This window comes from Paecilomyces variotii (genome assembly GCF_004022145.1).
Source record: "Paecilomyces variotii strain CBS 101075 chromosome Unknown C8Q69scaffold_20, whole genome shotgun sequence".
NCBI classification, from domain to species: domain Eukaryota; kingdom Fungi; phylum Ascomycota; class Eurotiomycetes; order Eurotiales; family Thermoascaceae; genus Paecilomyces; species Paecilomyces variotii.
The window spans coordinates 150,336-173,002 of record NW_021167159.1 but is presented as its reverse complement, the minus strand read 5'-3'; the positions used below and the strand labels follow the sequence as shown (position 1 = coordinate 173,002).

Sequence of the window (22,667 nt, the reverse complement as noted above, 5' to 3'; positions counted from 1 at the left end):
ATGGCAGTGAAATCCAAGCTGCTGGGTTAGGTTTGACGAACTTCTTCATACCGACACTCCTCCCTTGGGCACATAGCATGAACACACCGGCCATGCAGAGAAGAAAATTTTCGCAATGAAACATCATCCTTCGATATCCCGGAGGGGCCTCTGTAGGATTTGATATATGCCCTTGTTCGTTCTGAACTTCGAAAACTGCCTGCTGAGAGCGGGAAATAGGGTATTGTGGCCGTATTGTCAGATTCTGTCGATACTTCACCGAAGAAAACTATCCTTCCTCATGAAAATCACTTAGTAGTTTCGTCAAATCCAAGAAGATTTGCATTGTAGACTCTACAAATTAATCGCGGAAGAGGATGCTCCTCGATGGATAATAACGAAAGGATGGATTCCTAGTGTACAATTCAAGCAACGCAGCAACGCATGGTAGACGAGATGGCTTTGGTCATCTCGTGCGAAAGAGTGGCCTCTCGTTCCGCTGAGCTCGCCAGTGATTCGTGGAGCGAAAGATGTCCTGGCAATTCCAAATGACCCAGCCCCAAGTGCGAGCGAACGACTCCGTGATCTCCCAACCTGATGGATCCCAAGGATCCTTCCAGACTATGATGCCTGTCCTTCCTGTCCGCGAACTCCCATGCCCTTTGAGATCGAGACACACAGCTGTTTCATCGTACGACTCTCCGGCTAGAATGAGATTATCTCGCATCTGTGGAACCGGAAGCAGATCTAACCACGGATGGTGCGGTACTGTCCGTTGGATTTCGGTGGGATGAAGACTTGCGGGGACGGAAGCTGCAAAGTTATGTGGCCATGGCCCAGCAGTGCTAAAGGGCGAGAGGGCATCATCGTGCAAATTCTCTGATGTGAAGCCTAGGATCTCAATATTTTCCACGAGGGCTCTAGTAAAATTGAGCTCGACGAGCGGGAACAGGAAATCAAGACGCGGAGAGCCAGACATATAGGTATGCACCATTATTTCCAATTTTTGTATCTTCTCTTTGGTGGCTATCAAATCTGGATCTAGGATATGTACCCCTTCGAGCCGCTGTAGAAAGATAGCGGGGGTTATATCATCATTGATCGTGCGTATCCCGGAAGGCCTTTCATCTTTCTGGACGGAAGGATCAAAGTCCGCCGGTGAATCATCTTGCTGTCTGTTACCGGGACAATCTGAATTGCGTCCTTGTCCTCTTCTTGATGCCGCAGATGCTAGTATCTCTGTGTTTCGCAGTCCTGTATACGTTAGAATTGTGAGCCGCTTACTAGTAGTTGCGCAAAAATATCATAGCTCAAAGAAACCCCCCCCCCCCCCCCCCCCCCCACCAGACTTACGCCTTGCTCTTTGATTTAACCGATTCTGAAGCCTTCTACGCTGATATCGGTCGGAAATTCCCGACCAATCATCATCTGGCCAGACACTGATGCGCTAGGTGAACGGCTGCACAATGATGCAGCGTTTAGCTAGTCGGGAACCCTCCGTTCTGCGACCGCTCATTTCGGAGAGATAAAGACGTTTTGTTATAGATGGGATTGTGGGTTTGGTTGGTAAGGTCTCCGATAATTATTAAACATGCACCTAGCTGACAGGCAGGTAGTAATGAGATTGGTCAGAGGAATAAAGATAGGATGGAGCGGGAAATAGGAAATCGCCAGCTTCCCTCAAATACAGCCACCTTAAGATGGCCGGTTATTTTCAGGATCGGTAACAATCATACAGGATAGTTAACTAACTAGTTAGTCAACTAAGTTAGACAGCTCTATGACCCCACATTATTATACTCCTGCATAGAGCTAACTTGCATTAGGAATAGTGATTTAGTATCCATAAATGTTACCAAATTACTACCGCTGTTTGCGGAAATGTAGTATATCCAGACTTCTATTTGTTATAACTCTCGCTAGTTACTATTTGGGAATTATTAATAGGTTTATTTATCATTCAATTGGTCTTATTTTTGATAGATGGGATGTGCGTAGATTGCAAGCTTTCCTGAGCTCACTGTTTACCTGCCAAATCGCAGGGACAACAGATACTCTTGGCATTCCATAACGTCCCTGGAAGACATAGCACAGGCTGTACTGGCTTAAAAGAAGGCTCAGTTTTCTTTGGTTGATCACAGTAATGGCCGAGTTGATGATCACTTTAGATGTACTATACATACATGCATAAGTATTCCGAAATCCACATCGTCGTCCCCTGAGAAAAAGTGTTAAGAACTAAGTTCGTTCTCTGTTGTTTAGGCACCTCACGTATATCATTTTTAGAGATTAGTTGAAGTCATGAGAGCTTCTGCTTTATTTGCATACCTCCTCACTGGAGTCAATATAGCTGTGGGTGCCGCCTCCTATCCAAGAGATAATATCGGATTAAACAGGACAGTATCCCTGAATTGTCAACAAGCAATATGTTACTCTGTGTTTTATTTGTTTTATAATGATGAGATATCTTACTTACTGGATTCAGTGCGCTGAGCTTTTGGAAGCATTCAGTTCTGCACTCCACTATAGCAACACGGACAACTTTACAATCTGGGACGCCAAACAACAGGAGGTTCACACAGCCTGCCGAGTCGAGCCCTCCGATGCAAGTGATGTTGCCAAGATATTAGAAATTCTTGTTAGTAATTGGTGCTACTTCTCTGTGAAAGCAGATCTTTATTTCTCCTAAAGCCTAGGACTGGGAACCTATTAGTATTTATTGCACATATTGTTTATAACCAACGAAAATTGCTTCTTGAATTCGTTTCTTAAAAGCCGATAACTCCGTGGAATCTTATGTATTTAATCCCAAGGTGGCCCGCTTCTCTTATGATGTTGTCTTTACTATCTTAGCTGTGTTATAATATACGTTTTTTTTTTTTTTTTTCTTTTTTTTTAGTTTGTTAGAACGGAAAGTTATTTGCTTATATTTAAGAATGAGGTCTATAACACTCTTCTTAATTGCTTGTGTTTTGATTCCACCTGCATTCGCTTTTCCAGAAATGGACCTCGTTAGTCAGATATCCAGGAGACAGCCAACTTATCAGTCAAGTGAAATGATTCGGGATCTGGTTAATGGTGCAACAACTGAGGTAGGCAGACAGGTCAGGGACTGTATTTCCGGCATACGGTCCTGTGAGTACCCAGCAGAAAAGGTTTCTATAAGTTTTCCACTCCCGTCTCTGTTTACCTTGGTCTTTTTGCTGTTATATTCAGTCCGCGACCGAGTTAGCTCTTGGCTGGGCGGCCTTTGGGTAAGTAGAAACAAGCCGGCGGTAATGATGGGCAATCATTGATGACGTTGCTGCAGCGGCTGTGAGTCTATACGCGATACTACCTAATGGTATGATCTGGTTGCAAGGGTCTGAAAATATTGGCCAGGAGATGGAAAAGAATTGGGACTAATACTGTCGAGGGTTAGGATGGTCTGTAATCTTGCAGTGGTAGACTTCCAAGGTTCATATTTCATACTATCTATCCCTTTTCAGCTATCATAAATGATACTTCGACTCTAACAATTATTATTTATGGCCCACCTGTCATCCGGTCGCAGATTGGTTATTCCTAAATCAGAATAGCTAGCGTTATTTGTGGTTCTCGGATGCCTTATCACCGCCACGGACTTATTAACATGATGAAGATTTAAATCCGATGACCCAGTGCCAAATCGGGTACTGTTTACCTACTTATTTAAACCGTCCTTCATTACCCCCCGCTACCTACCTACTTATCCATCCACCATCATACGTACCTACATACATACATACCTATATAGCCAGTGTTCGTGACCCATCAAAAGCTCATCAAACGCGCAGACAGGCATCATTATGGTCAAGGAACTCCCATTTGGCGACATTCTGGTTCCATCACCAGGCTTCGGGGCCATGGGTCTTAGCTTTGGTTTGGGGTCTAATCTATCTTACGAGGAGGCTGAGCCTGTTTTGTTGAAAGCGATTGAGCTTGGATGCACATTCTGGGACACAGCGGTAAGTCAAGGACAGCCCATTCTGCGGAAACTGCTGACCCTGTCTGCCAAGGTTGTGTATCAAGCTGGAGTGAATGAAAAACTCCTGGGAGACTTTATCAGGAAACACGGCGTGCGCGACAAAGTATTTGGTTGGTCAACCACATTATTATTATACTACTAAAAGTTTTCCTTATTGACAAAATTTTGCTGTTAGTTGCCTCGAAGTGTGGTTTTGATGTCTTCGGAAAGGGGGATGTGACCAATTCTGCTTCCCACATCGAGCAGTACATCGAAGGAACGATTGCGAGACTTGGCTTTGCTCCTGACCTCTATTATCTCCACCGAATCGATCCTAGTGCGTCAGATAATTGTACCAGAAATGTTATGATGCGGGTGCTGATTCTCTGTAGAAACCCCCCTCGAGGAATCTATTACAACTCTCGACAAGATCCGCAAGGAAGGGAAAACCAAGTATATTGGCCTATCTGAATGCTCCGCTGCTACGTTGCGTAAGGCCAATTCAAGTCAGTAAAGAACATCTCTTCCTTTCCTTGTCCCTTCTGCTGACATTGTTAACAGTTGCCAAAATCGATGCTGTACAAGCAGAATACTCGGCTTTTGAGACATTACATGAGAGCGACGGTTTGATACAGACGGCAAAGGAATTGAATGTGGCCTATGTCGCCTATAGCCCATTGGGCCATGGGTGGCTAGTTGATAATTTCGACTACAAATCTCCGAATGACTTTGCGCCCGATGATTTCCGCCGGACGGGTAAGTTCTCTCCGCATTTGAGCATATCTAACATGGGATGGTCGCTGACATAAATACGAATAGTCCCTAAATTCCAGGGGGAGAACTTCTACAAGAATCGCGCGATCGTGGAGCAGATCAAAAAACTCGCTTCTCAGAAGGGCTGCACAACGGCTCAGATTGCACTTGCCTGGGTTGCCTCTCAGGGCATGATTGCCATTCCGGGCACGACTAAGGTGAAGCGATTGGAGGAGAATTGGGCGTCCAGAGAGATTGACCTAACGGAGGAGGAAAAACATGAAATGAGGAGAATTGTCGATGCTGCCAAGCCATCTGGAAACAGATACTCCGCGGCACATGAGGCCTTAGTTGGACATTAGTATATCTCTGATTGGACTCATCAGGAGTGATGCGTTCGCAGCTCGGATGCTGGATCACTTGGCATCTGCCTATGCCTCAGCCCTTGTTACTCGTAGAGAATCAGCTGCGCTCCGACAGTATATTGAGAGCTGCCCCGAAAGTATTATAGAAGTGAATTCGCTTCAGAATCAATGAATTTACAACCGTGGGTGCGTGATTATTCGTGATCTCGTAGGGTCGTACGCGGTATATTGAAAGCACGCGCGGCTTCGCCAATTGCAGGGACAAGTCATTTCCAGATAGATGATATTGCAAGGATTCGCCCTTCAAGGGGCCCACGTCCAACGCCTGAACCCCTATATTCCCACTAGGTTATCACATTCTTATCCGAGCTATTATACGATAGATATTCTCTGCGCGCCAGCTCTGTCTTTCCGCACCAACGATACAAGGGCACAACTCTCGGGCAGGACAAGGAAAAATGTGCTGGGCAGCTCCTTGAGCGCATAGAAAGCTGGGTGGAAACGCATTTCAATAACGCGGGATTTGTCCTTGTTCCCATTTGGACTGTCCGCTATCGTTGAATGCTGATGAGTGATCTAGTGAAGAGGAATTGGACCTTCAGTTCCGCACTGACGTCTATGGCCCAGTTAACGTTATCAAGGCTGTCCTCCCTTACATGAGAGCGAAGCACAGCGGTACCATAGTAAACATAAGCAGCATTGCTGGCTTTACTGCTGGGCCTTCGTCTGCTGCTTACTCTATGTCGAAATTTGCCATTGAGGGTACGTACAGGAATACTCTCATCTCTATTGTGTTGCGTGTACTCTGACAACGACGAATACAGCCCTTTCGGAATCCCTCTCCGTCGAGCTTAAGCCGTTCACCATTCGAGTCTTGCTGGTTGAGCCAGGAGCTTTCCGGACTGATTTCCTCGGGTCTCATAGGCTTCCTGCTGCTAGTATGATTAGGGATTATGAAGGGACACCCCTGGCCGCTGCTATGGCTACCTGGGATACCTTCGCTGGCAAGCAACCCGGTGATCCGGTGAAGGCAGTCAGTCGAATCCTCGATGTAATTCAGGGGACTGGTCTGGGAAACGGAAAGACACATGTACTTCGCTTGCCGCTTGGGTCCGATTGTTTTCCTCGGATCCTGGCTAAGTTAGATGCAGTCAGGCAGAATCTGGAGGAGGTAAAGGATATCTCTCTCAGCACTGATATCGATTCTCCATGAAGCCGTGCGTTATATGTACAGATAAAAAAAAGAGTGGTTTATTTAGGCTGTCTCTTTTTGGATCTCTCCATTACCCCAGCGCTACCTTTCCCACAAGATTGTTTTCCATGAACAAACAGTAGATGAACATTACAAACCCAGTTTGTGAAAGCTGCGTCACCGATACTTCTATCTGACCAGGTTTATACTGTTAAATGCTTCGTTTATAATTTGGTGTATTCTCCAGACCTCCCTGATAGTGCGTACATCAGCAATTACCAATCCTGGGAGACAGCGATAATATGCAATGTCTGTAATAAAAACGGATAACTAGGCGAAGCCAGATCTTTATTAAAGTATGTATGGGACTACATTTACTCTGCTTTCAGCAATACTATAGTTGGGATCTCTATATTAATTAGACAGTATTCTCACAATAATAATATACGGGTATTTGTAGTTAGCAAAATTGGCCCCACTATAGGCTTAAGGAATATTAACTATCAGCGTTATGATTATAATAATTGCTTTCAAACATTCAGTTATCTAAGGCTAGTTTTTAGGAATTATTAGTGAACGGAGGTCGACTACGTACTGGGGGTATTGGCAATTAAGCATACTTCAATGCTGACTATGGGTATAGGAACGTTATCAGATCTCTCGACGGAGGCCTGGTCCCGCAAGAGGTGATTAATGCGCTAAATAAGGGATGGAAGGTCATCAGTACGAAGAAGCTTATCTATCGGCATTGATCCTATCTATTACTATCTCCTGACAGTAGTGGGTGGTTACTGTCGAACTTAACTAGGTATTTGCCAAAACGGACAGCATGGTAGTTGATAGTTCAATAGCACATCCCCACCCTTAGCGCGTAAGCAGATCTCTCCCCCGTTGAAGCTATTTCATTCTAGATAGACTGCGATTAGCTGGGGGTGGAACCAATTTAGCTCCATGCACGGGTATGACAATGTGGATCAGGACTTACTTATTATTATCTTCACTGACCTCAATCCGTATTATCAGACATTACATCTTAAATTACTAGATAGCCACAGTATCTGCCAATCAATCCTCTAGATACATGAAGTGTGAAACAATGGCTAGGCTTGGCAAAAGGAGGATAATCCGACGCCACCAACTACTAGAAAGAGTCTGTCATCAGGATACATGTGTCTGTTTCGGTTTCGACTGGTGTCCCCACTAGTAAAGGCGGATTGCTCGATTCTCCCCATGGCTCGTCTCTACGTAATGGTGCGATCTTTCTACTAATGAGGTTTAATCGAGATCCTGAGAGGGAAGCCATCGCTATTCGGATGACAGACATCTGAGACATTTCTGATAACAATCGGACGTCGTAAGTTCTAGCTCAAATCATTCATCAACAGTAATTTCCCAGTGACCCAGGCACCGGCCGATGCGCTGCTTTATATAATAACTGTCACATGGCCTTTTTTTCATGATACTTGACAGTTCTTTCTTAAACCAACCAGCCTGAAGTCAGACTCTATCCGTGCCGATTACGACAAACTTCTTTTGGAAGGATGTCTGTGTTTTCCCTCGCGCCAAAGCCAGCAAGTTTGCTAGGCTATCACCGAGTGCTGGCGCCCTCTGCTGGCATCAAAGTATCGCCTCTATGTCTTGGAACGATGAACTTTGGGGAGGCCTGGTAATTCTCTGTCCTGCGGGTCATTGGCAAACGAAGCTAACATAAGTGACATTACACAGGAAGGAGTTTATGGGCGAGTGTAACAAGGAGCAGTCCTTTGCAGTGCTGGACGCTTTCTACGAATTGGGCGGTAATTTTCTGGACACGTAAGTGAATATCACACCTGTACGTACTTCATATCTGACATGCTGTTCTTGCACAGCGCAAACAACTATCAACAGGAAGAGTCCGAGATGTGGCTGGGGGAATGGATCAAGAAACGTGGTAATCGAGATCAATTAGTGTATGTTGTTGCCACTGTCATTCCGATATACGTTATTAACGCCTTCCGCTGGCCAGTATCGCAACCAAGTACACGACTGGATTTCGAACATCACATTTCGATACGGAGCCTCTGCAGTCCAACTTCGTGGGTAATTCCACGAAGAGCATGCGAATCTCGGTCAACCACAGTCTGCAGAAGCTTCAGACTGATTACATTGACCTGCTATATGTCCATTGGTGGGACTTTACTACATCCGTCGAAGAGGTCATGCATGGACTTAACGCCCTGATCACTTCTGGCAAAGTACTGTATCTCGGGGTCTCGGACACTCCAGCCTGGATCGTGGTGAAGGCCAATGATTACGCACGATCTAATGGCTTAAGACCGTTCTCTGTCTATCAAGGTAAATGGAACGCTGGTTTCAGAGATCTTGAGAGAGATATTATCCCTATGTGCCGTGACCAAGGAATGGCTATCGCCCCCTGGGCACCTCTAGGCCAAGGCAAATTTAAGTCGGCTGAGCAACGGAATAGTGAGCATAATGCTGGAAGTGCGAGGGCTTCAGCCCTGAGTGAGAATGACATCAAGGTGTCTGAAGCACTGGAGAAAATCAGCAAGAGAAAGAACACTAGCATCCATGCTATCGTGAGTCGCCTCAGCTGATGCAACGTCCCAAATGAAAATTAATCCTTGAATAGGCGATTGCGTATGTGATGCATAAAACTCCCAACGTTTTCCCCATTATCGGGCAGCGGAAGGTTGAACATCTCAAAGCCAATATCGAAGCCCTCAGTGTGGTCCTATCCGATGAGGACCTGGCTGAAATTGACAATGCGGTTCCGTTTGATGTTGGCTTTCCAATGAATTTTATCTTTCGCGATCACTATTCTTCCAACAGCACGGCAGCAGATGTCTTTCTGACGAAGGTGTCTGCTCAGATTGAAGTTTCCCCACATCCTGCGCCAGTGCGGCCTCGTAAGGCGTGACGATCTAACTAACATGTTTTGCTTCCTTGGTCTTGTTATCACTGGGCTTCCTGTCATGTATGCAGTTCGTCTGATTTAAGTAGCTATAGTTAAGTCCAGCATTCTTATTAAGTCTTGTTAGCAGCGCCTTTCGGTGAACACATTACCTGCCTCCACGGCCAATCCCATTGCTCGCGCCTCATATCCTATGAATGGGATTTACCTTGGTCATTCTTCCTCAGACTCCGGGTTCTCATTCTTGTGCGAGGTTCCTACGCTGGATGGTTTTCCTGAGAGTGGAACTCCAACCCTCCCATATAGTACGCGGGGGTTTTAAGCAGATAGTCTCTTAATATTATATACCTGCAATGGGCGTAGCCACTTTACTGGAGTATCTTCCAATCTGGCTCAGTGCTAGTTAGTGTGTCATATACGTTAAGGCCGATCCTAAACTCCTGTACATCATATACTCGAACTGTGCTATTAGTTATGTTGGGATCGCTGAACTAGTAATACACTGTTAGCTAAAACTATGTTCTCAACTTGCTGCAGCTCAATGAAAACAAGGAACGGGCTATTACCCTTTTACATATAGAATCGCCATACTCGGTATCCTGACTTCCTACTTGTGTCGCATCACTTATGGCTTCTCAATAATTATCAGCAGTCCGCTTATGGATGATACAAATCAGCGGGAATACAGTCAACGTTCGGATGAGTATTAGAAGAGAACATTTGATTCTTTCTCTAATGAACCCTAAAGAGAAATCTTGTCCATTGTTCCCGTATGGTAACGTTCCACCATTGGTGATGCCATTTATAAATTCAGCAGTTCTTCATTACGGAACATTGATGCAAACTTTGCCGAGGTGTTCGCCACTGGAAGCATGTACCTGAACCACCGGTTTCGAGGACATGGTCTACCCCTCGGCCACATGTCGTCCGATAGCCAGTCCGTTGTGCCTGTGGCAGGTAGTGAGGCCTGTTAGAACCAATACCAATTATCGCCAGAGCTATCCCTTCTACCGGAAAGTATGAATATGAAAATTTCCGCTAATGTAGGTGGATTACGCGCTAAGGAGTGGGCCATCTATAGATGGACTCATCCGACTACGGAACCCTGTAAATATCATCCACATGTCGAATACAGTAAAACCTGCCTATAACGAACCCGTGTATAACGAATACCTCTAGATTACGAATTTGACAGCGTGTCAAAATCAAATTCCCATACAAAATTCGTTATTCCTCCCTACTACGAAATTTGTTAATTTTTTCAGACCTTTCCCATACGATTCGTTATAGAAAAGTACAGATTTACCTTATTAGTCAGTAATTACCTCATCATAAATTACTAATTAAGGAAATTTATTAGAAAATTTCACTACCAATACGTATATTACTAATATAGACCCACTTTTCATACAACGAATCCTCTATACAACAAATTAGACTGCCTGGAAAAAATGATTCGTTATAGGCAGGTTTTACTGAATACTATTTTTCAGTTAGAGTACTTGTTTAAATATGAATTCAGCTGCTTCGGGATTAGTGAATATACGGTTAACGGTAGCCAAATATGCGATGTCCGTGAGAGATTATAGGATCACACATATGCATTAGATGATTCATTATGCAGAATAAAGGAGTATCGACAATGAATTTTTCCTGTGCCTCTACAATTATAGGCCCGCACTCTATATTTTTTTTTTAGCTGGCAGGTGGGGTCCTTAACTGACCATTATGAATGCACCGAGACTGAATTAGAACCAGGATCTCAGCTCAACTAAAGAGTATGCAAGTATGCAAGGTCAACTGCGTCAAAGCCAGTATTGCATTCATGATTACTTGAACTGTAGTAAGCATCCTCCATGGTGTGGCTGATAAGCAGGAATCTACTGCAGCTGAGGCTGCATGAGGAAGTTATGGGATGATTATAAATGCAAGTAGCACTAACTAACCATCTCATGCAGAACTTAATGGAGGAAATAACTGATATGAGCTGCAGCATAGTACTTTTGTGGAATTACATATTCCCTATGTTGCTATCTAGCTGGTGTTACATCGTCAAAGAGCGTTTCAGGGTTATCTAGCCACGAAGCTCTTTCCGTCAGCTGCTAATCCCGACATTGCATCTTCGATCCATTTATACCACCATACTCCGAAGGACTTGCGTCGAGGACTGATGAGCAGTCTAAAAGCACTTAACGTCCCCAAAGTTCATATTTGGTACTTGCATAGTCCTGATCGGACGGTCCCATTTAAAGAGACACTATCCGAAGTGAACAAGCTGTACTGTACCAGCAGGGGTACTTCGAGAAACTAGGTATTAGCAATTACCAATCCTGGGAGGTGGCTACAATATGTGATATTTGCAACGAGAATGGATGGGTGATGCCAAGTATCTGCCAAGGTATATATAACGCCTTTCATAGGGCAGTGGAGCCGGAACTACTACGTTGTTTGCGGTATTTCGGAATCTCGTTCTATTGCTTCAACCCGCTGGCGGCTGGCATGTTGACCAGTCGCTATTCTCGCGACAGTGTGCGCTGGTGTGGCTGAAACATCACTCGCAGTTGAAGGATGATTATGGGGATGGAATCGTCATTGGTTCCAGTAGCGTTCAACAGCTGGAGGAGAATCCGAAGGCTGTAAACGGAGGCCCTCTCCCGCAGGACATCCTTGATGCGTTGGAGGAGGGCTGGAACATGATCCGTGGGAAGGAGCTTATCTATTGGCACTGATCCTCCCTACTGGTTCCCAATAAAGGTTGTCCTATCAGGGCCTGTAGGGAGTTACTGGTAGAACGATTCAGGGAGACTCAGTGCAGATCTACCGTTAGTGTGTAAGCAAGTCTACTCCATGGTTAACTAGCATTCTGCATGAGCCGTACGCGAGGACTTTGTGTGTGATACACCTACAAACTAAGACACTGCTAGAAGGCAAGTGCTGAATACTGCCAGTTGGATTGAGCGGTATATTCTCAACTGGGCACCGGGAAGACTGCTGTTTAAAGTGTTTTTGTAGGTGACTCCCATCACCTGGGCTTTGTAGGCATGTCCCTTTTACATTCCGCTTTGGACTAGTCAAAGGCATATATAGGCACGTAGCTTTAGGAGCTTAGGTAGGAACCCAAGCATCTTCATCTATCCATCTAGCCTCCCTGAGAAAGTATAACTCCCAGTTTCCATGCTGATATTGAAGCTTGTTGGTATATTTATACCATTTACAGCAAGAACACCGAGATGGAAGTAAGCGGTGCTGTATTGGTCGTTCCACACAATTTGACCAAAAGATAATCACGTCTAATATAGCCGCTGCATACACATCACGGGCAAGCCCATCAACTTTCGACTTTCCCCTCAAGCAAAGATTAATACACCAGCCCGATAGCTCTGGCTTCTGTGTGGGAACGGCTACCATGGTAATCTTACTGTGATATAAGCACATCCAAGGGCTAGTTAGCCTTCGCACCATCTAGCAGGAATCTGCTGATTCGACTCACCACCTGTCTTTCGACCTCCACACATGTTGCAGTTGGTTGGTTCCCTCCAAAACCATTCGGAACAGCAGCATATTGCAAATCCTCTGCTAGTTGGAATAGAAAGTGTCCCACTTAGACAAGCAGGGACCTGTCTTCTCATTTCTGCCAAGACAGATAGGGGGTACCATTGGTCTTGACCCGGGCCGCCATTAGATTACTTCCTAGATGAGCTTGTCAACGGGTTGATCTTATATTTATCGTCCACCGTTTCAATCCTCAAAGAGAATACGTTTCCGGGATTGAGGATTCAGGTGGAACCACTCGGCCTCCAGTGACGCAGCCAAGCTGTCCAACAAGATAAGGCTTCTCACAAAACCCTAGAGAGATACATAAAGGGCCACGATGCTTATATACCCTGCCAATTCGTTCTAACCAAGGCCAACATATGAGTAGCAAATATTTCCCGTCTTGTATTGCCCTATCATTCTTGATGTCACCCAACGCAACTCTAGCTGCTACAATGCGGGCAGTAGCCTGGTTCGGACAACCGTACAATGTGTCCGTTATTGACATGCCTGTTCCCAGCATCGTGAATTACACGGATGCAATCGTTCGGATCACTACTTCAGCCATCTGTGGCTCCGATCTCCATTTTTACCACGGCTACATGGGATCTCCCAATGTCCCATGGGGTCTCGGTCATGAGGCAGTTGGCTACATCTCGGAAGTTGGTAGCGCCGTCTCCTCCCTCCAAGTTGGTGACTATGTGATTATCCCGGACAACGCCCACAGTGGCCATTATGGACAGCAACACCCGATCTCTTTTGGTACCGGCCTACCTGACTATGGGGGTCTGCAAGGTATGCCCTGGCCCGTTCCACGTTCTGATTCCCTACGTGTCCCAACAGGCCACTCACATTGTTGTGCCAGCCGAATATGCCCGCGTTCCCTTCGCTGATGAGAGCCTCATCCCGATTCCTTTCAACAACCAGACCGGCAATGTCACCAAAGAACTGGACTACTTGATGATTGCGGATATTTTTACTACTGGCTGGCAGGCGTTGACGTACAGTGGCTTCCAACCGGGCGACACTGTCGCGGTTTTTGGGGCCGGACCGATGGGCCTTCTAGCAGCGTATTCGGCCCTGCTTCGTGGTGCATCGCGCGTGTATTCGGTGGATCAAGTGCCTGACCGTCTAGCGCTGGCGGCCTCTATTGGGGCAGTACCTATCCAATTCAATGTCTCCGACCCCGTCGAACAGATCCTGGCTCAAGAACCGAATGGTGTTACAAGATCCTTAGACTGCGTGGGGTTTGAATCGGTCAATGCCGCCGGTCAGCGCGATGATGGGCTGGTGCCGCGCAACCTCATCGCCGTTACCGCGAACCAAGGAGGTATCGCTATCGCGGGCGTTTATACCGGAGGACAGAACAGCACGCGAGGAGCCCCTCGCGCCTCCAGCATACCTGCGGAGGTCCCTCTTTCAGTCTCCTCTCTCTGGGAAAAGGCGTTGACGATGGGTAGCGGAATTGTCTTGCCGCTGGAACACGCGCAAGCGCTTGTTGATCTTGTTGCCTCTGAACGAGCTACGCCGAGTTTCGTGGTCAGCTCGATCATTGACATCGAGCAGGTACCTGAGTACTACCGGCGCTTCAGTGACCACAGGGAGCACAAAGTCGTGATTCGCTTTGCCTGAGTTTCAGCTCTTCTCACATCCTAAACTGGCCTAGATAGACCTATCTATCGCGCGCTTTCTAGCTACGTTCTGCATGACTGGTCAGAAGCCGGCCTAGGCTCTAGCGAATTAAGTGGGTAGTGATTGACTACTCTACAAAGAGTCTTAATTATACTTCATGCGCCCAAAACGCAGGACAAATAGAGTATTAGAAGAAGGGGTGGAAAGCAGCCACTTTTTTCACTATACAATCAAACACATGTATTGCGCATAGTATCAGACTGCATGCCATGAAAAATGATAATCTATAATCGCATGAAATGTCTTGGTTCCTCCTTTTTTTTTTTTTTTTTTTTTTTTTTTTCAGTTTGTGAGATGTCGAATCCCCGATGAGTTTTACTCAGAACAAGACTCTTCGTCTTCTTGCTCCAGAGCATCATCATTAGGAGGACGAGGGCATATAAGGAAACGCAGAAGAGGGCCATGATCCCGGTCTATATCGCATGCATGCATGCTAGTCTTCCATTGTGACGAATAAAGTGAAAAAGTGAAAAAGTTTAAATTCTCGAATATTTCCACAAATAGCATTTCTCCCTCGAAATAAATGTCTTCGCATAATCAGCTCGCGTCGTATATTGGTAGAATAAACATAATGTAGAGTTAGAATCAAGCAAATAGCGCATGTTAAACCGCTGCGACAGCAGATGTCAGGGAAGGCGAGGCCAGTCGGCAGCCGAAGGATCACGTTTCCGATTCGGGGCATTAATGCCTACCTAGGTAGGTACATACTTGGTGAGTTTCGTGGTAGAATCAATAGCCCCCCGCCGCTACGTTATTATCGTTTGCTCAAAAAATATTATAGATGCACAAGACAAGCATTATGACACGATAGTATAACAATCGGATGCTCTTGGTACATGTTCCGGAATTCCACATAAGAAATGACGGGACATCATTTGATTTTTGAGACGCGAAAATAATTCCAGAAATGAAATGGGCTGCCACGGTTTCCTGCACATGGCGACCATATACCAACAACCTCCATCATATTCGATGCACTCCCAGGTCACCCTTTTTCTTTCAAAACGCCAATACAGGAATGTTAAAAGGGAGAATCTGTGGGGATAGCTCCATAGCTAATCGTGACATTGCAAATCTCTAACCTATCGCAAAACATCCTCGATCCTGATCCGCAATTCATCCACGACCCTGATTAAGTCTTGGCTAAGACCAGCCTCTCGGAGGAGTGAAAGAGTCTCTGAAACACGTGCAGCCACCACGTTGCTGCCGAAGACAATGCCGCCCATACGGACAGTGCTGTGGAACCAATGCTGTATGAGGTAAAGCAGGTCACTGGCGATGTAGCGGCGGTTGGGCCCATGGAAAGGAGCCTCATCATTGTAGAACATAGCCTCGAGCACCGTGTATAGCGTCTCATGAGGGACTTCGAGGTCGAGGAAGAGATCGACCACCCATGTTGCGGGGCCAACACCGCGCTGATGCTCCAGTGCATAGCGCTCCAGCATTGGCAGGAGCATCGGAATGGGAAAGACGATCTCGGACATGCGCAGCCGGCTTCCAAGGCTCCTAACTTTGTCGATGACTGCTTCGTACGGTTGTGGTTCACCTCTCTCGACAGTCTCGTCGTGCAAGTCTTGCAGCAGATGTTGCCAGGTAGATTTGATGTCTGCCGTGTTGCGATGATCGGCTAGGTAGAAGATCTGTAGGCAGATGTCGTAATAGCTACCGGGATCCGCATATTGGTTGAAGATCTAATTTGTTTGTAAGCGTGTAATCTTGAGACGAGAGAAACAAGGCGCATACCGTGCTGATATCCATGATCGGGCCATCTACTTCTTTGATGACTTCAGCTTTCCTCTCAGAGGCAATCCTCGGATCTTGCTTGAGACGCTGCAGCAGATCGTCCTGTATGCTGGCCACGTCGATGAGGGTGGTAATCTCCTGTAACAGTCGCTGACGAGCCTGTCGACCAACGTCGGGAGTAAGGGCAGACGCGTTTGCCCTGGCGCGACCAAGATATTCGATTCGCCGACTCAGAGACAATGTGAATGCGCTCTGGGCTAGCTGGAACTGGACGTTTGCGGCTTCGAAGAAGCGTTGCGATTGTGAGTAGTACCTCCAAAGAAGATCGGCATGGGCGATGTCGTCTGCCGATTTGCGTTCCAAATATGTGACGACGAATGGCGATTTCTCTTCTAGTAAACGGTCGTTCCAGCCCTGCTCCAGATACCAATCGTACAAGCTTGTCAGGAAAACCTCATCCTTAGAGTCCGCAATGACTCCATAGGCCTCGTTTTTCCGCTTAGCAATGATAGTGAATTGACCATCAATCACTCCTGGGTCTTGCGAGGCTGTGTTGTCGACCGCAACGATAACCTTGAAGACAAGGTCGTAGCACTGCTTTCGGGATTCAAAAGCTGCCCGTCGGGGATCCTAGAACGAGAGATTCAGCCAATGAACATAGATAACGGGGTGTTCAAGTATTTACATCCGCAGGCCGGCCATCCATGATCCAGGACAGTGCGAGATTCGCTTTATCCAAGCTTGCAGCGACACTTAGAGACAATTGAATCGCGCCTAGACATGTCAGTACTTTTCATTTCCTCTTACACTTATAAGTCTTACCTGCAAAGAACTGGCTATTTATATAATTATCAACTGCAGAAACGAGGTAATCCATAGGCAGGTTGTCAGAGACTTGCTGGAATAGGTGCAAGCTCTCGTTGAGCAGATTACGACCTAGCTCTGAGTTTCCGCCGGCTTCTCCAGCTCTCTTCAGAAGCTCCTGTGCCTTGAATATGATGACATCTTCGGCACTACAGAAATTACCGCATCGTCGTCGGAGAGCATCAGCGACCGTCTCGACGTTCGAGCCCTTAGCAATGTTTCTGTTGACAATGCCCTTGACGAGCTCCTTCGCAATGTCGTAGCCCTTGCTGGTACTGAAGAGTTCCTCATAAGTGAGTTTTAAGAAACGCTGCTTGGATTCGTCCGGAAGCGTTGCCACGATTTCATCAACACGTTCATCGAAAAGCACGAGTACGAAAGAAATTCCCTCAATGGTGTCAGAGACAAGCTGAACAAGAGAATGCAGAGCACGATGCTCAGCTTGTAGAGCGATCTCCTCTTGTTTCGTTGATGCACGAGTGAGAGCTTCAGGGCCACTTAGCCCTTCAATGAAGCTCTTGTTGGCCTTGAAAAACTCCTGCAGAGCGGACAGATCTCGCTGAATGGTCTGTAACTTCGCCGGGCTGACTGAGGGGGCAATGCTCAGTGCTCTATTGGGTGAACTAGTTGTGACGGTGATTTCTTTTTTCCATATAGAGCGCAGCAATCGTGACATGTATAAAGCAATACCGGCGTGACGGGGTGACGGCACAATAGCATCAATCGCCAGAGCTGCGTTGTCCGCAACTGCATTCTCGTTCATCGTCGGTCTGCCCCCATACTCGATGAAGACCTTACGAGCAAACTCGAGTACGTCCGGGTCGTTAATCTTGGATAGCCGCGAGTCGGAAATCTCGATGCCCTGACCACATGCAACAGCCAAAGCCGTAGCCAATGTCTCACTGCGACCATATGTCCGAATGAAATTTTTGATCTCCCCTTCAAGGCCTTCTTCACCACCTCCAGTGCGCACAAGTGCGGCAAACATGTCCACAAGTCGCCGCCGACGAACAACATGAACGCCTGTATTGGTAAGTATGGCAATTTCCGCAGCAGGACCGTCATATTGGATAGCTAGCTCGTTACTGAAACCACCAGGCGTATTCGCTGCAGAGACGGGTGGGGAGCACAGGCCAATATCCTCGGCCTTGCTCCCCAGAGAAAGCCAAATTGCTGACTCGGAAGCCTTTGCTGGCATCACACTCTCTTGAGAGCGAGCTACACGTCCGGAGTCTGGAGATGATATGAACAACGTGTCCGCCTTCTGGGTAGGATCTTTGCAGGTGAAACAGAAAAAATAACCAGGTGGAAACCGGGACGCGAACCGCGTCGGATCCAGCGAATGAATCGGGACCTTTGAGGTTACTGACGATTGAAACTTATAAAGCTGCCCTGGTGGACCAGAGTTCGATACCGCGGCAGAAGGATTGTCAAAAGGAGGAGTTTTGACGTGGTGCGCTTGCATGCTCGTCGGTGGACTGGTGCCGTTCGGAGTCATTGACCAACTGTATGACCCAGTCGCGCTAAGATATATCCTGTATCCTGTAGCCGTCGTCGCTACCAAATGATATCTGGACGCCTCTGGTGCCGGGATAGGGCTGATGGAAACTATCTTAACCTTAGGGTTCAGACTTTCGTTCGAGGCAATAATGTGTCCGATGTTGGAGTATATGTCGACCGCAGGTTTCGTGATCGCAAGTGAGAGAGTACCATCAGGCTTCATGTGGAAAACCCTAATGGTTGATAGCGAGGACAGAGTATAGAGCAGTTTCCTACTATCGTCTACCACCATCTGCTCCACATGCTCTGGCCTCTTCGGTGTGAAAGTGATGGCGGGTGTGAATGCAGCAAGACGCGAACCAGTATGATTCACTTTTCCGCATCTGCCCTGGAACCATCTCTCTTCCTGTTGGTAGGTCAATTCGTAGACATCGTTATCCGACGATCCCGCAAAAAATATTCTGCCAGTAGAATCCGACGAGGCAAAGACATGGATATCGAGACCCTTGATCGATGTAGACATTCCCGTCTGATAGAGGGTGACCTGTGTCGCACCCCCAGTGGTGGTCTCCACGCCCATACCCAGAAGCAGGACATCCGCAGTCGTGGAAACCACAAGTAGATGGGTGATAGCGGGCAGGAAGACGCCTGCGCGAGGCTTCGCCAGCTTCACACCGTTGATGCTGTTGGCCTGATTCTCAAATCCCACCAGCTGAGGATTCGGATGGGTGTAATCCCACAGATAAAGAGCATTATCAATAGCAACCCATGCGTGATTGAGCTCCGCGAAGAGACCCATACTTGTCGAAACTTGCGCACGGTTATACTGGTCGAAAATCTGATCGGGGATATTATACATTTTGACTTTGTGAAAAGGCGCCCATGATGGCGATGCTGGAATGTCGTAGTCCGACGAGAAACCCTCTAAGAAAGCCAGTCAGTACATGACGAGTTTCACCCGCGTGATCAACACAGGCGCAAGCAATTGACATACGTGAAAGATATGTGTCCAAATCAGGATAACGTGATTCTTGAACGAGAGTATCATTTATCGTCTGCGCAGCGCGTTCTCGAGTGCTCAATGTCTCGCTTTTGCTCTTCGGGGCCGCTGGGGTGAGCTTTGTTAAAGAACTCGGCGATGGAGCTTGCCCTGCAGAGACTGGTGCTCCTTTAGGCTGGAAAAGAGGTCCATGATGTGAATTTGTAACAGCAGGAGTCTGAAAATAGGTCCCTGGAAGCGGTCTTGGAGGCGTAAGTGTCGGATAGGACATATTCAATCACCAGCTGTTCTGCAGCTGGGGGTTGCTTCTGCTCCTCCCCGCGTATCGCTCCACTGACTGAGAAAATTGTCGCGCTCAAGCACAGGGGTATAAGACACTAAATTAGCTGGGGCTGAGAGATATGCGAAGTATTCAAGAATGGAGTGTTGCAGGAAGTGTGCAGAGATTCATGACAACCCAGCCAGAGATGCACCGAACAATACGGACTGAGGGCGAGGAGCGGTAGAAACAAATTTGTGCACGGACCAGGTTATCCTTGGTCGTGTTCCTCCAGCCAAGCTTCTTCCGCCTTTAGAGCTTTCGGACTCTCCCCATAATCCAGCTGCATCTCTATTCAACATTCCATTCAGCACTTGTACAATAGACTGTATTCTCGTTATTGTTATTATTATCCTTTTTGCGCCATTTCCATTCACCACGCTCCTTACTTTTACGGACCGCTCTCTTACCTACGATGTTCACTCCTCTCAGATTCTCGGCCCGATTGGGGCTACGATCCGTGCGATACAACTCGACCGCAACCTCCGGCGCGCCTCCATTGATGGCTAAAATCCGTACAGACTTGAAGACGGCAATGAGAGCAAAGGATACTGCAAGGTACATTACGGAATCTTCTTCTAATTGGCCTTTCATTATCTGTGTCAACCACTAACCCCGTCGCGCTTGCCGTAGATTGAATGTCTTGCGCGCGATTATTAGCGAGACGAACAATGCTGCCAAAACGCCGAGTCCTATTCAGACCGACCTTCAGCTTCTGTCCTTGATACGGAAGAGAGCTGCTGCCTCAAAAGAAGCTGCGAAACAGTTCGAGGAGGCTGGTCGTGCCGATCTTAAGGAAAAAGAAGATGCGCAGGTCGTGGTATGGGAAGAATATGCAGGACAGGTTGAGACGATGGGCACCGACGAGATCAGGCAAGCAGTCTCCCAGACTATCTCTAGTCTGAAGGAAGCAGGCAAGAAGGCCGATATTGGAACGGTACTCAAGACGATTTTTGCGCCTGGGGGTGCTCTGGACGGCAAGCCGGCCGAAAAGGCGGAGGTTGCAAAGATCGCAAAGGAGACGGTAGCAGCCGCTTAAAACACAGACTGCTACTAGAGTGATAGGTGATTTAACCCCTCTGCTCAGCCACCTAAGCGACCGCATCAATAAGATCCATTGATAAGACAGCGTAGCCAGGCCATAGTAAACTGGGACATTGAGCGGCTTTGCTGCCGGGATCGACAAGCACGGTATCTCATTAAACCCTGACTTACACAATCGTCCAATTCCCTGCTATCCTGATCATATGCGGGCAACGATACGATTATGAATAGAGCAATACCGTGTAGGTTGCCAAGAAATAGTCAATGACATAGATTCAAAAGGATATCTGGACAAAACTCCAGGAAACATGAAATTCGAACAGCTCTGGGGGGTAGATAAAACGTACGAGTCCAGGGGACATCATTAGCGCAGGAAAACAAAATATCGAGAATTAAGCGGCGCGTATCACCATAACAAAAGCAGACAGAACGGGAATAGCTTGCGGTATGAGCGTGACGGTCGTGTAAAACTCCGCATAGAAAGAAACCCTTGCGCCATGATACATGCACTGTAGCTCGTGATGTTGGCTGCAACGAACAGCAAAATAGCATCTTTAGATCTTCACTTGTCCAAACGCCAGGGTGACGAGGAACCTTGCTGCCCAGCTAAGGCTCCATCAGCCTGACTCACTTCAGGAGCAGGGCCAGGCCGCCAGCTGAGGTCATAAAGAGCCCAAACCACCACCACTTATCAATCGCTTCAGGTTCTGATCGCTTCACAAACGCATGCTTGTTCAACGGCTCAATAGTCTCTTCATCGATAAGGTCTCTCTTCGCCTTTCTGGCGGAACCAGTTTTTTGGGCGATAGGGTTCAGTGTCTGTGTTGGGAGCATTTGCGGTGGTCTATAGACCAAGTACATCGGAATGACCGGCGTACCATCGAATTGGTACAAGTTCAGGCGGAGAACATTGTGGAATTTATCAGTCTGTATCTCGTATTGCTAGGTGCTTGTTAATCACTGATCGGTAAGGAAAATCTGCAGTAGAGGAACATACCTTGAACAATTCTGACTGGTTGTATCTGGTATACGCTGACAGATCACTAGCACATGGATTCGATAGAAGTTGACGTCCATCCACGGCAAAGGGCGTTAAGACCAGGGATCCATTAGGCTCCTTCGAGTATGTTCCGTGCTGCCACTGAATGATGCCTTGGGGGCAATCGGGCGAACTTGCTATATAGTCTCAGTCAGCGAGCGATTCCACCAGATGGGGCAGGTAACTTACGGTTGGCGACCGCGCGATAGTAAGCCTCCTCGTAGTATCCATCCTCTGTAAACGAGTAAGATATGCCTGTGTGCGACGGTTCCGTGAACTTCTCATTTACAGGATCATAAAATCCCTAGAAAGGTATCAACATATGCTCTCGGTGCGTAAAATCTTTTGTTTTGCGTGTAGGGACTCTGGCATACCGGTCCTGTGATAACCTGGCGCGATTTCGTTGACCAGGTGCCGACCAGGTCGGGGTCTACCGCTGCCCTGGCAGCCAGGAAGAAGCTCAGGAAGACTAAAGCTTTAACCATGTCCAGCATCTTTCAGTATGGGCATGAATAAATGTTGTAAAGAGTGAGTATCGCAGGAAGGGGGCCAGCAACCTCCTCGATAGCCTGCGTTGCTTGTCAAGTGGAGGCATTCTCGACTCCTCATGCCACCGGACAAGGCGGTACGAGACAACGCCAAGACATAAATTTAAACGGCCGATCTGCAGATCATTAAACTCTCCGCCAAACGGGTGTGAGATACGACACATTGTGCCTCTTTCGTTATTGATTGCAGATAGCCGTC

The 22,667-nt window shown here is 47.1% G+C and overlaps 8 protein-coding genes across 8 annotated transcripts; 5 read left to right on the top strand and 3 right to left on the bottom strand.

Moving 5' to 3' along the window:
• Window positions 1–346: 346 nt before the first annotated feature.
• On the bottom strand, window positions 347–1,285 carry C8Q69DRAFT_482680 (hypothetical protein). The gene has a single exon (XM_028631673.1). It carries the CDS (start codon window positions 971–973, stop codon window positions 446–448), a length of 528 nt encoding a protein of 175 aa, XP_028481125.1. The 5' UTR covers window positions 974–1,285; the 3' UTR covers window positions 347–445.
• Window positions 1,286–3,467: 2,182 nt separating this feature from the next.
• On the top strand, window positions 3,468–5,221 carry C8Q69DRAFT_186051 (NADP-dependent oxidoreductase domain-containing protein). Its single transcript, XM_028625924.1, has 6 exons — window positions 3,468–3,965; window positions 4,017–4,095; window positions 4,161–4,301; window positions 4,357–4,470; window positions 4,526–4,720; window positions 4,784–5,221. Exons 1-6 carry the CDS (start codon window positions 3,807–3,809, stop codon window positions 5,077–5,079), a joined length of 984 nt encoding a protein of 327 aa, XP_028481124.1. The 5' UTR covers window positions 3,468–3,806; the 3' UTR covers window positions 5,080–5,221.
• Window positions 5,222–5,663: 442 nt separating this feature from the next.
• On the top strand, window positions 5,664–6,295 carry C8Q69DRAFT_409661 (hypothetical protein; the record flags this gene model as incomplete). Its single annotated transcript, XM_028628257.1, has 2 exons — window positions 5,664–5,844; window positions 5,907–6,295. Coding segments are annotated over 2 exons (570 nt in total), but the record flags the coding sequence as incomplete, so codon positions are not given.
• A 1,167-nt stretch (window positions 6,296–7,462) lies between these two features.
• C8Q69DRAFT_482675 (sterigmatocystin biosynthesis dehydrogenase stcV) lies at window positions 7,463–9,291 on the top strand. Its single transcript, XM_028631672.1, has 6 exons — window positions 7,463–7,628; window positions 7,772–7,940; window positions 8,000–8,086; window positions 8,143–8,223; window positions 8,280–8,850; window positions 8,904–9,291. Exons 2-6 carry the CDS (start codon window positions 7,816–7,818, stop codon window positions 9,189–9,191), a joined length of 1,152 nt encoding a protein of 383 aa, XP_028481122.1. The 5' UTR covers window positions 7,463–7,628; window positions 7,772–7,815; the 3' UTR covers window positions 9,192–9,291.
• Window positions 9,292–13,096: 3,805 nt separating this feature from the next.
• On the top strand, window positions 13,097–14,694 carry C8Q69DRAFT_482671 (alcohol dehydrogenase; the record flags this gene model as incomplete). The annotated part of the gene is made up of 2 exons (XM_028631671.1): window positions 13,097–13,514; window positions 13,585–14,694. The coding sequence occupies 2 exons, from the start codon at window positions 13,100–13,102 to the stop codon at window positions 14,349–14,351; spliced, it is 1,182 nt and encodes a 393-aa protein (XP_028481121.1). The 3' UTR covers window positions 14,352–14,694.
• Window positions 14,695–15,293: 599 nt separating this feature from the next.
• Window positions 15,294–19,986, bottom strand: C8Q69DRAFT_186027 (nuclear pore complex protein). Its single transcript, XM_028625923.1, has 5 exons — window positions 19,513–19,986; window positions 16,977–19,442; window positions 16,840–16,928; window positions 16,155–16,784; window positions 15,294–16,102 (listed from the first exon to the last, which is right to left on the bottom strand). The coding sequence occupies exons 1-5, from the start codon at window positions 19,787–19,789 to the stop codon at window positions 15,494–15,496; spliced, it is 4,071 nt and encodes a 1,356-aa protein (XP_028481120.1). The 5' UTR covers window positions 19,790–19,986; the 3' UTR covers window positions 15,294–15,493.
• Window positions 19,987–20,252: 266 nt separating this feature from the next.
• On the top strand, window positions 20,253–20,876 carry C8Q69DRAFT_510964 (hypothetical protein; the record flags this gene model as incomplete). The annotated part of the gene is made up of 2 exons (XM_028633232.1): window positions 20,253–20,395; window positions 20,471–20,876. 2 exons carry the CDS (start codon window positions 20,253–20,255, stop codon window positions 20,874–20,876), a joined length of 549 nt encoding a protein of 182 aa, XP_028481119.1.
• A 632-nt stretch (window positions 20,877–21,508) lies between these two features.
• Window positions 21,509–22,405, bottom strand: C8Q69DRAFT_409540 (chaperone for protein-folding within the ER, fungal-domain-containing protein; the record flags this gene model as incomplete). The annotated part of the gene is made up of 4 exons (XM_028628252.1): window positions 21,509–21,823; window positions 21,879–22,057; window positions 22,110–22,224; window positions 22,295–22,405. The coding sequence occupies 4 exons, from the start codon at window positions 22,403–22,405 to the stop codon at window positions 21,509–21,511; spliced, it is 720 nt and encodes a 239-aa protein (XP_028481118.1).
• Window positions 22,406–22,667: the final 262 nt, after the last annotated feature.

What these genes read in the sequence shown, in the direction of transcription:
- C8Q69DRAFT_482680 (XM_028631673.1), bottom strand. Translation starts at nt 973, where the DNA reads ATGGTGCATACCTATATGTCTGGCTCTCCGCGTCTTGATTTCCTGTTC.
- C8Q69DRAFT_186051 (XM_028625924.1), top strand. Translation starts at nt 3,807, where the DNA reads ATGGTCAAGGAACTCCCATTTGGCGACATTCTGGTTCCATCACCAGGC. An exon ending in TCTCCACCGAATCGATCCTA is followed by an intron (nt 4,302 to 4,356) that starts GTGCGTCAGATA and finishes GATTCTCTGTAG; the next exon opens with AAACCCCCCTCGAGGAATCT. An exon ending in GTTGCGTAAGGCCAATTCAA is followed by an intron (nt 4,471 to 4,525) that starts GTCAGTAAAGAA and finishes CATTGTTAACAG; the next exon opens with TTGCCAAAATCGATGCTGTA.
- C8Q69DRAFT_482675 (XM_028631672.1), top strand. Translation starts at nt 7,816, where the DNA reads ATGTCTGTGTTTTCCCTCGCGCCAAAGCCAGCAAGTTTGCTAGGCTAT. An exon ending in ATGAACTTTGGGGAGGCCTG is followed by an intron (nt 7,941 to 7,999) that starts GTAATTCTCTGT and finishes GACATTACACAG; the next exon opens with GAAGGAGTTTATGGGCGAGT. An exon ending in ACACTAGCATCCATGCTATC is followed by an intron (nt 8,851 to 8,903) that starts GTGAGTCGCCTC and finishes ATCCTTGAATAG; the next exon opens with GCGATTGCGTATGTGATGCA.
- C8Q69DRAFT_186027 (XM_028625923.1), bottom strand. Translation starts at nt 19,789, where the DNA reads ATGTCCTATCCGACACTTACGCCTCCAAGACCGCTTCCAGGGACCTAT. An exon ending in TTTGGACACATATCTTTCAC is followed by an intron (nt 19,443 to 19,512) that starts GTATGTCAATTG and finishes TGGCTTTCTTAG; the next exon opens with AGGGTTTCTCGTCGGACTAC. An exon ending in TGGATGGCCGGCCTGCGGAT is followed by an intron (nt 16,785 to 16,839) that starts GTAAATACTTGA and finishes CTCTCGTTCTAG; the next exon opens with GATCCCCGACGGGCAGCTTT.